Source organism: Artemia franciscana, chromosome 7 (assembly GCF_032884065.1).
Source record: "Artemia franciscana chromosome 7, ASM3288406v1, whole genome shotgun sequence".
NCBI classification, from domain to species: domain Eukaryota; kingdom Metazoa; phylum Arthropoda; class Branchiopoda; order Anostraca; family Artemiidae; genus Artemia; species Artemia franciscana.
The window spans coordinates 22,967,438-22,983,203 of NC_088869.1; the positions used below are offsets into that span (position 1 = coordinate 22,967,438).

Sequence of the window (15,766 nt, forward strand, 5' to 3'; positions counted from 1 at the left end):
TACGAAAATATAGAGGAAAGAAAAATATGATTAGAAGACAAACGACAACGAAAATCCGAACGGGCAAATCTTTGCAGACGCTAAAGTAACACATCTTCATTCTAGGGAAAAATCAGCAATATCAATTTAATTAAGCAATTCTGGCGTGAGTTAAATTCTTTCTTCTTGTTTATTCTTCACAGAATCTAAGCCTAAATGAATACGTTGCTTCATTCCATTGCAGTATTGCTTTGTCTTCTAACAGCAGATTTCATTATATCACGTTTTCCTTTGCAATTCAATGTGATTTTTGCTGTTTCCTGTTCCATGCCTTTTTATTTAGCAGTTCAGTCATGTTTCATCTTGTGTAATTTTGCATGCGTCATAGAAACTAAAAAACTATACGATCACTTCCTTGAAAAATGATGTAACTTCTGCTCTTGAAATGTATATAAATATGAAGTCACTCGCATGCCCCCCCCCCTAATTAAGGCTCTGAACGAACTTTCTCAAACTCGTTACCTATCTGGATTGTTTCTTAGGCCAGAAAATCCAAGGATACTAATTAAAAAAGACATCCATTTTCGAGAAAAAATTATAGATGAATGCAAACACATTTGTTTGTTAATCCTGAAAGTTTCATTTCCCTAGCACATCAAATTTACAAGCTCATTAAAACTCAGTTCTTGCATGGAGAAGAGGTGACTTCCCTAGCCCTTAACTTAGGCTTGATATCCATTCTGAAAAGTTTAATCAGAGAGCAAAGGAGACTCCTCAAGTACCAAAAACCGCTCTTCTACTCTTTCACCTAAATCTTTACATATACAAAGTTCTGTTTAAAAGTATCTGTTTCTAATATATAGAAACAATACTGCAATGAAAAGACATCTATCAATAAACCTGAGCTTTGGACGATGATCATTTCAGTGGAACTATCATCCACATGTATTTAATACTAAATTTCAGCTTGAGATTAACCCTAGATAATAGATGGCGATATTTACTAACAAAACTCATATATACCCTACACAAAAAGAAAGAAATTGAAATACAAATTACAAATCTTGGATTTATTCAACCAATAAACTACATGAATATATTACGTTTTGTTTACATGGAACAGAATTAATTCTTCATCGAGTATTTTTTTTGTCTGGGGAAATCACTATTATGTAACAATATTTTATTGCACACTACAAACTAACCGGCTTTTTTCCAAGAATCTGCAATAAGATGACGGTTCAGGTTCGACTTAAATTTAAAATCCTTTCTTATGCAATTTTTGGTGTTTAATCAAATTGCTTGATTGAGAAAAACATTTTTTGCACACATCACATTTAAACGGTTTCTCACCTGTATGCATTCTTTGATGTATTTTCAAAGGACTCAGCTGAGAAAAGCTCTTTTGGCATACATGACATTTAAACGGTTTTTTTCCTGTATGAATTCTTTGATGTGCATTCAAATTAGTTGATTGAGTAAAACACTTACTGCACGTATTACATTTAAATGGTTTCTCTCCTGTATGCAGTCTTTGATGTGTCTTCAAATTGTTTGATTGAGAAAACCTCTTCTGACACACATCACATTTAAACGGTTTTTTTCCTGTATGAATTCTTTGGTGTCTTTCCAATTGCCAATGCCTGTGAAATCTTTTATCGCACACATTGCACTCATAGTCTTTTCCCCTCTCTTTCCTATGAAAGCGACTATTGGAATTTGAAGTTTCCAAGAGCGTATTGGCAATGCTTGATGAAGTATCCTCAACTCCTAAAAAAAGGGGGACAGACCAAACATAAAACACTAAGACAAGGCATTCTCCGTGACACATAAAAAAGTAATGATGCTCACATATATATATATATATATATATATATATATATATATATATATATATATATATATATATATATATATATATATATATATATATATATATATATATATATATAAAATCAGAAACAGAATAAAAATAAAAAAATAATAGGAAACTAATAACGCAATAAAAAAAATAACGAAACGAGAAACTCGAATAGATTCAATTCTGATAACTGGTAAAGATTACAATAGGTTTAGGAATTTCACGATTCTTCCATAAATCCTAGATCTATTTAGATTATTTTTTGGCCAGAAATGTCAATATAACAGTTTAAAAAAAAGAAAGTATGAAGCGAATTTCTAGGTTGAATCCAAGCACGACTATGGGCTAGGCTTTTCCATATTGATTCTGACTTTCCCTTGTCAATTGTCTCATTGTCCTCATTGTCCATTGTCGCTTATCCACAGACGATGTGAGCCTCTTCTTGATGCAATGGGCCAGGCCCCGGCACGGCAAGGAATAAATTGATTCTCATTGTCGCTTGTCTTCAAACTGAAAAAATAAGAGCTTCTTCTTGATGTAATGGCGTGATAATAGGTTCGATTCAACCCCGATGGGAAAATACATATTCCTCTTTAAAGTTGCGATCTATTTAGATCATTTTTGTGGCCAGGAATGTAAACGTGCCATATAGAAGAGAAAACTATGTAGCCGATTTCGAGCCAGGCCCCTACACTCTGAGGGCTTGTATATATACATGTTAAATCTCGTTGTAAAGCACAAACTTCAAATGAATCACCTTTGTATGATTCTCTTTCCTCTGGAAAATGGAGGGCTCCACAGAAAAACATGCAGCATTGAAGAATTCCAATGACTTATTATACTTTCATTTTTGGCCCGTTCTGATTTTTGCTGTCACTTGTTTTTCTCGATGCCTCGTACCTTCTAATTGCATATTTCTTTATTCACACTGTAGCATATCTTTTAGTCGCATATTTTATTGTTCTTCACTTTCATTTTTTATTCTGCTCCTCGTTGTGGCACGACTTGTAACCGAATGTTTCTTTGTTCGTCACTTTTATTTTTGACTGGTTTTAATTCTTGCCGTAGCTTATCTTTTAACCAGATATTCCTTGACGTAGGTATTATAACTGCATATTTCTTTATTCTTCATTTTTAATTTATCCTTGCTTCAGAAATTTCTTCAATACCCTATATCTTAGTCACTTGGATCGGTCTTATCACTCGTGAGGGTCTAGGTTGTTCATTAGTTATCATACATGTGACTGCTATAAAAGAGATAATATTTAACTCATTCACATTATTTTTATCTATTTCAGTGAAGTCATCAATAGCACAAAACTAGCTATGTCCAAAAAGATCTATAAGTCTATACTTTTCAAAAGCTAGCAGTTATTTAAGCAGAAAAAAATATTCCTAGAGAAATACACACAAAAAAATTGTTGTAAATGATCCGTTAGAACCAGAAGAATTTTTTGTCCAAGCACCTGAACTAACAAACGTGACATGACCCAAAGAACGACCCGAGCAACGTAAATTCACAATGGTTGAAATTGGAGAGCCTGGGTCATCGAATGAGATTAGACATACCCAAGGAGCAAAAGTAGTCTGGAGTTATCCAAAATAAATCCGAAACAATGAAGAAAGAAATATGCTATTAGAAGATGACTAATAGCAGGAGACAATGAGGATCGAAAAGAATTAAAAAGCGAATGTTTCAAAAAAAGGTTACATAAATGTTAGAATCATAATAGTATAAAACTCGCTGATGTACAGAATAATTATTCAATTTTTATATGAAAAGACTAAAAATAAAACTTTAAAAAAATTTCTTTAAAACTCTAAACCCCTTATTATCCTCATAAGTTGCACTTTCGCTTAAAACCCTTGAAATTCAATCAGTTTCTGAATTTTTCACGATAACTTTAAAAAGAATGGGAACTCCAAACAATTTCCTTGACAAGAATGGGAATTGCAAAACAATTTCAACGTGAGTTATGATCAAACCATCAAAAGTCATTCAATAGAACCTTCGTCCAAACGGCGATGGTTCGAATCCTGGTGTAGCCAGTTATTTGGTTTGGGATGGGGTCAGTGGCGTGACTCTGAAAACCTCAGGCGAAGTTGACCCAGATCTAAATATGGACCCAGGAAAATCTGGGGAATGTAAGTAGGAAGGGTGTGGGAAAGCACGGGATGGCTAGCCCCCAACACCACATTGGACGTTCTGGCTGAAGGGCCTCCTAACGAAAATCAGCAACACCGGTTTGAACTCTAAGGGTCTAGTGCAACATCCATAAAGAGCCATAATATTTCAGTTTTAATGTAGCTGGACAAGCTTATAACAAACTCAATTTAATAGCACATCCATCACATACCACTGAAAGTGATTGTGAAGTGCCTTCACATGGCCAAATGTACTTTTTAGGCCCCGATGAAGCTGTTAAAGAATTCCTCGCACACAGTCTTGAATTTTTTGGACCTCTCGTAAGCAAATGGATCTTTTAGTAAGAAATACTGCAAGACAAAAGCAACTATGCCAAAGGTTACGAGAAAATACGAGAAGTAGAGGATGATGTAAATCAACGTGCTGCTTCATTGGGACAAAAGCCTCTTAAAGTAAACAGCATTTTCACTGTGCCAAATGGTGTAGATTACACACGGTTCAACCCTCCTGCATGTAATTCAATATTCGCGGTACCTACTCTTAATACTAAGCAATATTTTCCAACAAATGCAATAGTTTTAAAACAACGTGGCAAAAATCTTGCCAATTCCATAAAATACCGACCATCGTGTGGAGCCCTTTACTCACCCATTATTTTATCCAGCTGGAACGTTAGGATGGGCTGTGGATAGACTACTTCAAACACCTTGTACAAGTTAGCCGCATGCAACACAGCTTGAATTAGCGAAATATCGTATCGCTTTCAGGGCTAAATATACCAAAAGCCTTTGTCTACAAGATGTAACAGCCGATTTGGGTCGGATTGGCTTTAATGCTTTGCATTTTGGCAAAATATTTTTTTAACAATATCTTAGCAACACGAATATTCGTGTTGAGTGTGATCACATCCAACCTTTAAAATTTAACCGGAAAACTATTATGACCGAAAACCATGCAGGTGTTACGTGACTTCGCAACGACTTACCTACGAAAAAAATACAGTCGTTGGCGAAAAAGTAATACTGCCGACGTCATTCACCGGATCATCACGTCCCTTTGATGAGCATTTTGAAGATGCCTTGGCTATTGTTCGTTGCTTTGGATCCCCATATTTCTTTATAACTATGACTTGCAATCCTGAATGACCCAAAATTAAAGAAGCAGCACGTAATATATTTGATGATAATGAACTCATCACGGATCAGTCCACTCAAGATCGTCCCAATCCCGTTGCTCTATTTGCAAAATTACAATTTGAGGAAATAAAAAAACAAAACAACTGATGTTAGGAAAGGTGTCAAAATATGTGTATACGAATGAACATCAAAAACGTGAACAAAATACACATTTTGTATTGAGCATGAGTCTTTGTAATCGAATCCGCAATTAATTCAAAATTGATAATCTTATTTCGGAAGGAACTACAAATATCGACGATTCATTACTTAGAAAAATTAGTCGTTCTGTAGTGGCATTATATCTTTTAGCATTATATTTTTTTTGGTTCTTCACTTTTGTTTCGAGTAGTTCCAATTCTTGCTACCACTTATCTTCGAACCATATGTTTCTTTGTTCTTTACTTCTAATTTTAACTCGTTTTAACTGTTGCTGACGGAAGTATTCTCACTGTATGTTTGTCCTTCTTTTTTGTTTTATCAATACTTTAAGACTTTTTTCAATACTCTTTATCTTAACTTTTCGAATTGATCTTGTTACGTTAGATGGTCAAGGTTGTTTATTTGTCCTCTAGGCATTCTGAAACTACTTGAAGCGCCTTTTCTAAATATACTAATTACACTTGGTATTTGATATGAGTCATGTTCCTTTTGTCATGTTATATAGGTGTAATTTCTGTAATACACTTATATTAAGTCCATTCTGTTGTGTTGAAAACTGTAAGCTTACTGGTGTTTTTTTTTTAAATAAATAGAATAAAAGTTTATTTTAAAGTGAATAAGTATTTCTGTAGTTTCAATTAAAAAATTATAATTTTTGATGGGACACCATAAACAATTTTGCAGTTCACATAATAGATTTGGAGATTCTGAACTGCAACTAAGATAAAACAAAATTTATTTAAACAAAATAAGATACTTTCAAGTTCAGTTCAAAATTATGCTGGCAATAGATCTTTATTTAGGCCAGAAACTCTAAGGATACCAATATTCCCAAAAGAACCTAGAGCAATTTCGTAAAAAAAAATAAATACATACGTACACAATTATTACTCGTTTTAAAAAAGATAAGTGTGCTAAAAAAAAAATTTTTTTTGTCACATCAATATCGAATATTCTGGAGCTAAAAGGTCCGGTAAAGTATCAATATAAAAATACATAATACAAAAGACATAATCCATAATTGAGGGTTTTTCCATTGAGATTGTCAAAAATCAACGGTGTCTTGTTTATAATGTACAGACACCTATTGGGAAGAAAGTTGCATTACACCAACTGAAACATACTAGTGAATGTTTAGCTACGATATCAGAAAGAAGTCATGTCGCACAACGTTTAAATATTCATGTACCTGTACAATACCGTATTCAAGATATTAGTCAAGCCCAAGAGGCTTGGGTAGACACTGGACAACAAGGTTGAAAGTTGGAAGCGTAATTTCGATACAACAAGAAATTTCGAACAAGTGAAAATCCAGAATTATTGGAAAATGCCCGAATACTTTAAATGGAATAAAAATCGAGTGAATGAGAACGATGAATCCGTCTATTGAGTGTCCAAGAAAGCACAGAAGGAAAATCATATAGCTACCATTAGCTCCTCTTGATAGATAACTATCGTTTTAGTCAGGGGAAGTCTTCGTGACTCTGAAGAAAATGAGAAAGCATGACTTCCCAACATTTATCAGTCCAATGACAGACCCTTGTGGGACACCACACACTTTCTTGGAAGCGTTACAAAAAAGCGGATCAGCCAAGATGGCTCTACCAGATAAATATGAAATAAAGAAAAATATGTAATACCGCTTATAACAGTTTGGAATTGTTTCTGAAGACTAATCTGGCGCAAAAATGAATCGAATGCTTTTCGTACGATACGAAATTGGAGCAATAGGTATCAGACAAGAGTCAAGAGCCGGATATAAGTAACTGAGGAAAGCTGTGCATGCAAGGCCTGCTGAATAATTTTCCTAAAAAACGAGACAGAAAATCACGAAAAAATCGTTTTAAATCAAGGAAATGAAGAAGTCAAGAAATTAGATTTTTCAAAAGAAATTACAAAACACAAATAAAAAGCTATTGGACGACGACAACTTGCGGGATCATTCCGTGGCCCACGTTTCAGAAGAAAAATAATACGAGAACATATTAAAGTCCTTGGAATAACAAAATTTAAAAGAAGTTTCAAGACTAGTTACTTAGTATGACTAATATCGTTTGGGTAGGAACGATGAAAAGAAGGTAGATCTTGACAATGAAAACGTCCTAATTCTTGCAATCATAATTTTGAAAAAATTCATAATACCACTCATTTAAGAAAGATAGATCTAAGATAAGACCTAAAATTTAGAAGAGGAAAAGAAGGAATTACAGAAGAAGCTGAAACTTTACCAATATTATCAAAATAGGAAATAAACATGTCTTAATCTTGTAGCTCCAATTCAAAGATTCTTCCATCAATCGAAAGAAGTGAAGGGAGAGAAGAGTAGGAGATGATGGCACGTAAACAGAATTGTTTACTTGGAATACTTTCCTAATGTCTTCATTCCAGTCAGAAAATTTTCTATAATTTTTTTTTTCTATAACAAGGAGACGATTTACCTTTTGGCGAAGAGGATTGTAAACTCCTTCATAAGGTCTGGGTGTCGACATTCACGCAATAATGACTTAGAAGACAAAAAACTAACATAAGTGATATTTTTTTTTTATTTGAATCAATTGAAAATAAAAAGAAACTCTACGCTTTCAGGCTTATTTTTCATCTGTTTCAATCCATTAATGAAGATAATCATCAATTTTATCTTAGGTTTGTTTAAAGTTTCTTTTTTTACTGAAGTTCCAAAAATTCCTGCGTGACTTTCTAAGTGATTACACAAGTTTAATAGGACTTCATTCTACATTCCAGGAGAAAAAAAAAATACAACATTCTAAAAAACAAACTAACAAAAGGAACTAGGTGGAGCTACATTTTGTTGACTCTAATTCAACAAAATTAATCCTGTAATTTGTTGGAGTCTAGGACTTTTAGCAAGATTAATATTCTACACTATGAAATTTATTATATAAAAGATATATATTATGACTATATTAAAAAAAATATTAAAATGTATTAAGCATTCGCAGCCAATTTTTGCTTGTCTTGATAAACGGATTTAAGTCTTGATTTATAAAAAAAAATATATATGAATGCTTAGGTTTAAACTTAATTTTCTAGGTTGTAAAAACCAATTTTCATGAAACCTCTTTTAAGTGAGGATTTGAAACGTTCCTGCTAGACCAAAAAAAAACGATTTAGCATTTAGAACAGCGGAATAAGACAAGAAAAACTTCCATCTTAATAGTAGTCTAAATTTATATTATTTAATGCACTAGCCCGTCCCAGTTTAATTTTAACGAAACACAATATTTGAGATATACCTTGGCTGTCAAAAGATGTGGCGCTAGATTCCTGGGTGTCAAGTTGAAGTTCACGAGGTCCTGAAAAGCCAGGAAAAGTATCTAAAGGAACATCTTCACGTTTAGGAAACAAAATAAGATTCGGAATGGCCAGGACCTCCTCATGGTGAGTTGGCAAAGGATCTTCAACTTCTAAAACAAAATATAAGCAAAGTTGACACATAAAATTAAACAGTAAAGCTTATTAAACAAATTCAACTGATTTTATTAGAAGCTAGTCACGGGATTGGATATTAATAAGCAGCACAGTAGCGTTGGGTGCTTCACAGAGTCAAAGCATTGTTATTATATGCTTTTCCTCTAGACAATTTCTTTTGGAAGAAATTATCGTTGAAACTTTGGGGGTGGCCCCTTCGAATAAAAATTATATTTCAAGTGTTCTTTTTATGTGTTAACAACCATAGGACAACCAACCACTCTTCCCACGCCCCCATTGGCTGCTTTCCCCCAGAAATACATCCGAGTAAAAATTTAATAGCCAATTCTCAAAATGATTGAACGCCAGGGCCTTTGGGCAAAGGGCTATAAGTATGCAATGCTTCATCTAAAACATGTGGTATTAAACTGAAACAAAGACAGAAACTTTCAGGCCATGTTGTAAGGCAGAATATACTAAATCAAAACGGACAATGCACATCAAATGTTGTAAAAATGAGTATCTGTGACATCTCACGAACAGCTCAGGATATTAATTTAAAAATTTCCGGGCGCGTCAAACTAAATAAAAAGGAACTATAAACATGCAGAAATTACTCTCGCAAATGGCTTACGCTATTGATGTGAAATTCATTGCTTTCACAGCTATCACTGCTACTGCAACAAAAAGAAATGAAAATAGTCTATCCATTCAGGTTGTTAAAATGGCATACATACAGTATTCCCGTAACAGAATAAAGCATTAAACTAAATCTTTACGGGAAAGTTGAGGGGATGTAAAAATAAGTCAAAAGGCACGTGGCACATCCAGATTACCGAAAAGACATTTAGGAACATCCAAGGCAGAGCTCAGGGTATTACATTGAAACCTGCAGGCACAATGCTGGGTATGAAGAACTAAACCAAAATATAGCCTACTATGTGCATCCAAAATTGTTTTAAAAAAAATATCCACGATACCTTCAAAACAGCTTTTAGGGCAAGTTGAAAGGGATTTAGAAATAAAAGTAAACAAACTAGACCACTTCTAATTTAATCTAGTCTGGTCCCTGATACGCCTGCAAACTTTCATCGTCCTAGGTTATCTGGAAGTGCCCAAACTATCGAATTCCACCCCCCCCCCCAAATCCCCCAAAGAGAGCGGATCCGGTCAGGTTATGTCAATAACGTATCAAGGACATGGGCTTATTCCTACCACCAAGTTTCATCCCGATCTCTACAATAAAAGCGTTTTCCAAGATTTCCAGTTTTCCCCTCCAACTCCCCCAAATGTCACCGGATACATTTGGAATTTAAGATAAGAGGTCTGAGGCACGAGGTCCTTCTAAATATCAAATTTCATTAAGATCTGATGACCTGTTCGTAAGTTAAAATTACCTAATTTTTTCAAGTTTTTCCGAATTAGCACCCCAGCACCCCCCCCCCCCCAAGAAAGCGGATCCGGTCTGGTTATGTCAATTACGTACCTAGGTATATTGCTTATTCTTCCCACCAAGTATCATCACGATCTCTCCACTCTAAGCGTTTTTCAAGATTTCTGGTTTCTTCCTCCAACTCCCCCCAATGTTACCGGATCCGGTCAGGATTTAAAATGAGAGCTCTGTCACGCGAGTTCCTTCTAAATATCAAATTTTGTTAAGTTCAAATCACTTTTTCGTAAGTTAAAAATACCTCATTTTTTCTAATTTTCCGAATTAACCGCCCCCCTCCCACTCCCCCTCAGATGCTAGAGTCGGGGAAACCACTATTTCTAATTTAATCTGGTCTGGTTCCTGAAACACCTGCCAAATTTCATCGTCCTACCTTATCTGGAAGTGCCCAAACTAGCAAAACCGAGAACGACAGACCAACAGAAATTGCGATCCCTATATGTCACTTGGTAAATACCAAGTGTCATTGCCAGTCACACTATTGATAATAGTTTGAATCATCTTGAATTCACCAGATTTTTTTTTTTAACTAGAACTAAGAAGAAAACATAAAATTACAGTCATTATCCAATGCTAAGTCGATGTTTCAAAATCAATGCAGGTGTATTGATGTAAAAAACGACAGAAAGTGTGCGAAAAGACATATCAACATGAATAACTAGATATTTGGCTTCCCCGGTTATTTTTGCAAGATAGAAACCGCCATTAATTAGCAGTGAACTGAAAAAAAAACAGCATACATAGGCTTATTGATTTAAAATTTGAAAGAATATAGCCCCAACGTCTTGTCTCCAAATAGGAACTGGAAAAAAATATACATGTCCCTGAACAGCCAAAAAACTAAGCCAACTGCAATAATATATTCGACCCAATATTTTCGGACTATGTGACACTTTACTTGATTCTAGAAATGAAATACATTTAGACATACCAGGTTACAAAATGGAGCGACTAAATCACAGAAGAATGGCAAAGGTTGGTCTAGCAATGTATATGTCTGATGTTTTTCGTTATTCTGTTCAAAGCGATTTGTCAAGAAATGATGAATGGGTTTTTGAATCCTGGTTTATTGAAATCAAATTACAAAATAAGGTTTTGATAATGGGTAGGGTTTATAGATATCTGAGTGGATCCGTCTCTTCTTTTCTACAAGTCCTTGCTGACGTCTTGGATTTAATAGGCAGAAGTTCATGTGAAGTTGTAATAGTGGGAGATTTCAACTTAAATCTAATTGATATGGCGTTCTCTACATGGTGAATTTTCATTCAAATAAGTTCGCTGCTGGTGCTCTACCAACAACCTGTTTTCCGACACGTTTAACTAATACGTCAGCGACTTTAATTAATAATTAAATAAAAATAAAAAAGTTTTATCAACTGAAAGTTAGGAGCGACATTAAAACTTATAAGGAACAGATATTATTCTGTATATGAAAGCGGCTGTCCCCTCCTCAACGTCCCACTCTTTACGCTAAAGTTTGACTCTTCGTCACAGTTATACTTTCTAAAACAATAAAAAACTTTAGCGTAAAGACCGGAACGTTGAGGAGGGAAAGACATTTGAAAGACATCCCTTCAAACTACTCTTTCTTCCATCACTGATAGGTCTGCGCACCATCTTCGCAATTCAAGGAATATTAATATTTCATTTACTCCATCGGTGAGTAAAAAAATGAATAAAAAAGCCAAAAAACTAAAAGAAAAGAAAAAAACTTAAAAAGAAAAAACTAAATAAAGAAAAAACCTAAAAAGAAAAAAACTAAAAAAACAAATAAAAAATAAAAAGCTAAATAAAGAAGAAAAATTAAAAAAGAATAAAAATTAAAAAAAAAGATTCTATATATACAGAAAACTAGAAACTATATATATATATAGAAAATATATTTAAAAAAAATGAAGACCAGGACACTCAAAGAGAAATTACAGACCGGGACACAGATGACGACCGGGACACAGGGAATATAAATGACGACCGGGACACTCAAAGAGAAATTACAGACTGGGACACAGGGAATATAAATGACGACCGGGACACAGGGACAACTACAACGGGGACGCCGGGGGCACAGGAGGATATATAAATGACGACAGGGACACAGGGAATGTTCAATTAGCAATCACCATCAACAAAGCTCAAGGGCAATCATTAGAAAAATGCGGTATAGATCTGAATACGGATTGTTTTTCCCATGGACAATTATTTGTTGCATGTTCAAGAGTCGGTAAACCTGACAATCTATTTATATGCACCGACAATGGGACAGCGAAGAATGTTGTATATTCGCAAGTTTTACGCGGTTAAAAACATATATATATATATATATATATATATATATATATATATATATATATATATATATATATATATATATATATATATATATATATATATATATATATATATATATATATATATATATATATATATATATATATATTCACAGGTGGGACACAGGGACACAAATGACTTACCGGCAGAAGAATACCTTAGGCCAATTAAATCATCCATTTTGCGTTCACCCCTTTACTTGACTTTTGACATGATAATAAAATATTGAATTTCATCTGATTTGCAAGACATCACTCTTCTTACATAATTTAAACATATTCTTGCTGTTTTATTTCTGTTTAAAGAAAAGGGTTGTAGAGTCGGATTAATTTTTGAAAAACTTGACTCTATTGATGTTCGTAAAATGGGCGGTACAAGTGTTTTATTACTGCTATCTGTGTAAACGGGATTTTTTACTTATTTCACCTCATGCTTCAGTGTGGCAATTAAGGAGAGAATTTACATGATCAAATGACCCTAACAGTTTAATAACAAGACCTAATGAATAGACCTAAGGTGGAGTGAAGAAAAAAAAAATATTTTCATTTTGATGCCCTTAGGTGCCCTAATCATTCATTTCTCTATGGAAATATAAAACTATAGTGGACGTAAGAAATCTTTACCACTTTCCATTGTGTTTTTGAGGGAAGTCAGATGGGTTCTGTTTTGAATAATAAGAAAAAAGATAGTAAATGTTACGGAACTCACTTCCATTCTCGCTAATATTTGATTCAAGTTCAAAACGCTTGACATTGCCATTTAACTGTCCAGAAACGCCAGGAGAAACCAACAAAGGAATATCTTCATGTTTGGGGGATAAAATGGGATATTTCCTTCCAAAAATATCTTCAATAAAACTTGGGGTTGTTTCTTCAGCTTCTAAATAAAATAAAAAAAAATTAACACTAAAACGTTCAAGAAAAAACCTCAATTCATACAAATTATAAAGAACACAAATATTAGTTCCTGGAGCTTCAAAAATGAAAAAAGAAAGCTTAATAATAAAAAAAAAATCAAAAAGATATTCAGACATTTAAAAATGTTACAGTCGTGTTACCTTCAGTATGACTACATTAAAATTCAGTTGATTTGTTTCAACTTGATAAAAAAGAAATAATCCTATATGAGAGAGGCACGTCAACAGCCTTCTATAATGGAAGAAATAAAATAAGTTAGGTTTATTTACCAACCATTCTAATTTTTCAGTAGAGCCCAATATAATTTTCAGTTTAAGACCCAAAAACACTTTCTTGATTCTCAAGACTGCTAAAATTAGAGGTTATCTCTAATTTCTCGGCCTTTCAGTGTTTATAAAAAGTAACGCAATATCAAAGTAATTTGTTCAAAATAAAATATTAAAACTAAGATAAGAAAATTAAATACAAATTTTCATTCAATATTTTTAACTTAATTTCGAATACCAAAAGCCAATATGTTTGACACCTTTATGCTTCATAACTGTAAAAAATAAAATATTTTTCAAAGTGATAAGTAGATGCATACAATCACTCCTGAAAAAAAGACAATAGAATCCAAAAAATGTATCCGTTCAAGGGGAAAATACAAAAATTCCCAGCATTCCGTTCAGGGGAAACATTTATGATAATAATGGCTTCATATATCAGTTCATGGGTAATCTTGCAATGCGAGCAAAAGTTGACGGCATATTTTTGCCGAAATTATTACCTTCAGATCTCTCGGCCTTCACAAATATGTTTAGTGTAATAACTCCTGATTGTTTTAATTAAAACTAAAAATGTTCTGATAATTGGAAAAAAACTCTTTGACCTTTTGAACCATATAATAAATAAATTTCAATTTCAAAAGTTTGATTTGTAATGGCGCTTAAAGATTTTTCGAATTTTGGTTTGTACTTTGACGTTTGTGGCGGTCCTTTACTCACTGTCAGTTGCCCAGGATGGCTTGAAATCTGAATGTCAAGGATTTTTTGAAAAAGAGATAGTACCTAGCGATTTTAGGAAAACACTACTTAAACCCGTCTATAAGGTGGGCGATCAGAGTGAGTGTTGTAATTATAGAGGCATTAGCTTGGTTTTTGAAGAAGAAAATTTCATAGTACTTTTCTGACTAGAGCTGCTACAGGTAAAGCTTTAAGAGGAGAACAATGTGGCTTAAGTTTCATCTACTACGAAAAAGAAAGAGAGGAAAGCACTTGATTGTGACGTAATTATGGCAGATCATTCTCAGATTGGTTCTTGTCTGTTAGTACATCAGCTTTCCTGGTTATTCCACATAATTCTTGTTCGTTATAGGATTTGTATTTCCATCATAGCAACATCTGTTATCTTCGGGTTTTGTGGAAATGTTTACTTATCTTTGGTCATTCCGGGCTCCATTTATTAATTAATAATAATTTATGTTCGTTTCAAGTTTTTTTATTATCAGACATCATTTCCACCCGTCATAAATCTCATATGGCTCTTAATTTTTCTTTGGTAAGTTTTTTTTTAGACTATCTTTTGGACTAATCTAAAAATTCAGAACCATTATTCCAAACATTCTTCTCATCTAACGATATCGCAGCACAGTAGAGACGAAATTTGTGAAAGAGTCCACGGTTTAATTTACAAAAAAATATTACTTTAGACCTATATTTGGCAAAATGGCAGAGCCTTATTAACCTGAAAAGACACATAAAAAAAATATGATTTACCATCGAGGTATTTACACTTTTGCTATTGTAGTATAATGGTTTGCATTATAATAGATCTGTTTATGACAAACTGTCGGACAAATTGCTCTCCTCAGTGATGGAGAAATCAAATTAAAAAAAATATATAATAAAGTAAATATTCCAAAGAATTCCCGTCTAAGGGTATTCATCTTGATAATGATTGATTTAAAAATTATGCATTGGTCTGTGCTCACGCCATCTCAAAGAACAGGAAGGACTGGCCCTAACTCTTAATTGGAGGATATTTATAGCTATATATTGATAGCCTCTAACTAGAGCTATATCTTGATAAATATCTAGATAAAATAAGAAATAACCAAAATACTGGAAGCCGGTGTGGATTTTCACAGCTAAATTAAAAGCAGAATTTTGCATTAGACGTGTCGATATTTGATAAAAGCGACATTAAATTATCATATTTTTTCAATAAAAATGAAAATATCCCTGTTAGGCGGCATAATGCATAATACTATTGTGGTTATTAACTAACATGAATTATAAATCCTAACGCTTAACTTAAGACTCTTAGGCCACATAGTGA

At 33.6% G+C, this 15,766-nt stretch overlaps 1 protein-coding gene across 3 annotated transcripts in view; it reads right to left on the reverse strand.

Moving 5' to 3' along the window:
* Nucleotides 1-1,028: 1,028 nt before the first annotated feature.
* The window catches only part of LOC136029009 (zinc finger protein interacting with ribonucleoprotein K-like), a 43,426-nt gene continuing 28,688 nt past the window's right edge, over nucleotides 1,029-15,766 (reverse strand). Inside the window, exons 5-7 of one of the 3 annotated variants that reach the window (XM_065707018.1) lie at nucleotides 13,239-13,406; nucleotides 8,578-8,748; nucleotides 1,029-1,749 (exon numbers count right to left, since the gene is read on the reverse strand). In XM_065707018.1, the coding sequence (XP_065563090.1) occupies nucleotides 1,238-1,749; nucleotides 8,578-8,748; nucleotides 13,239-13,406 (851 nt within the window). In that variant the 3' untranslated portion in view covers nucleotides 1,029-1,237. Of the gene's footprint in view, nucleotides 1,750-1,969; nucleotides 3,088-8,577; nucleotides 8,749-13,238; nucleotides 13,410-15,766 lie in introns of those variants that run through there. The other 2 variants (XM_065707017.1, XM_065707019.1) reach the window with 2 other exon arrangements.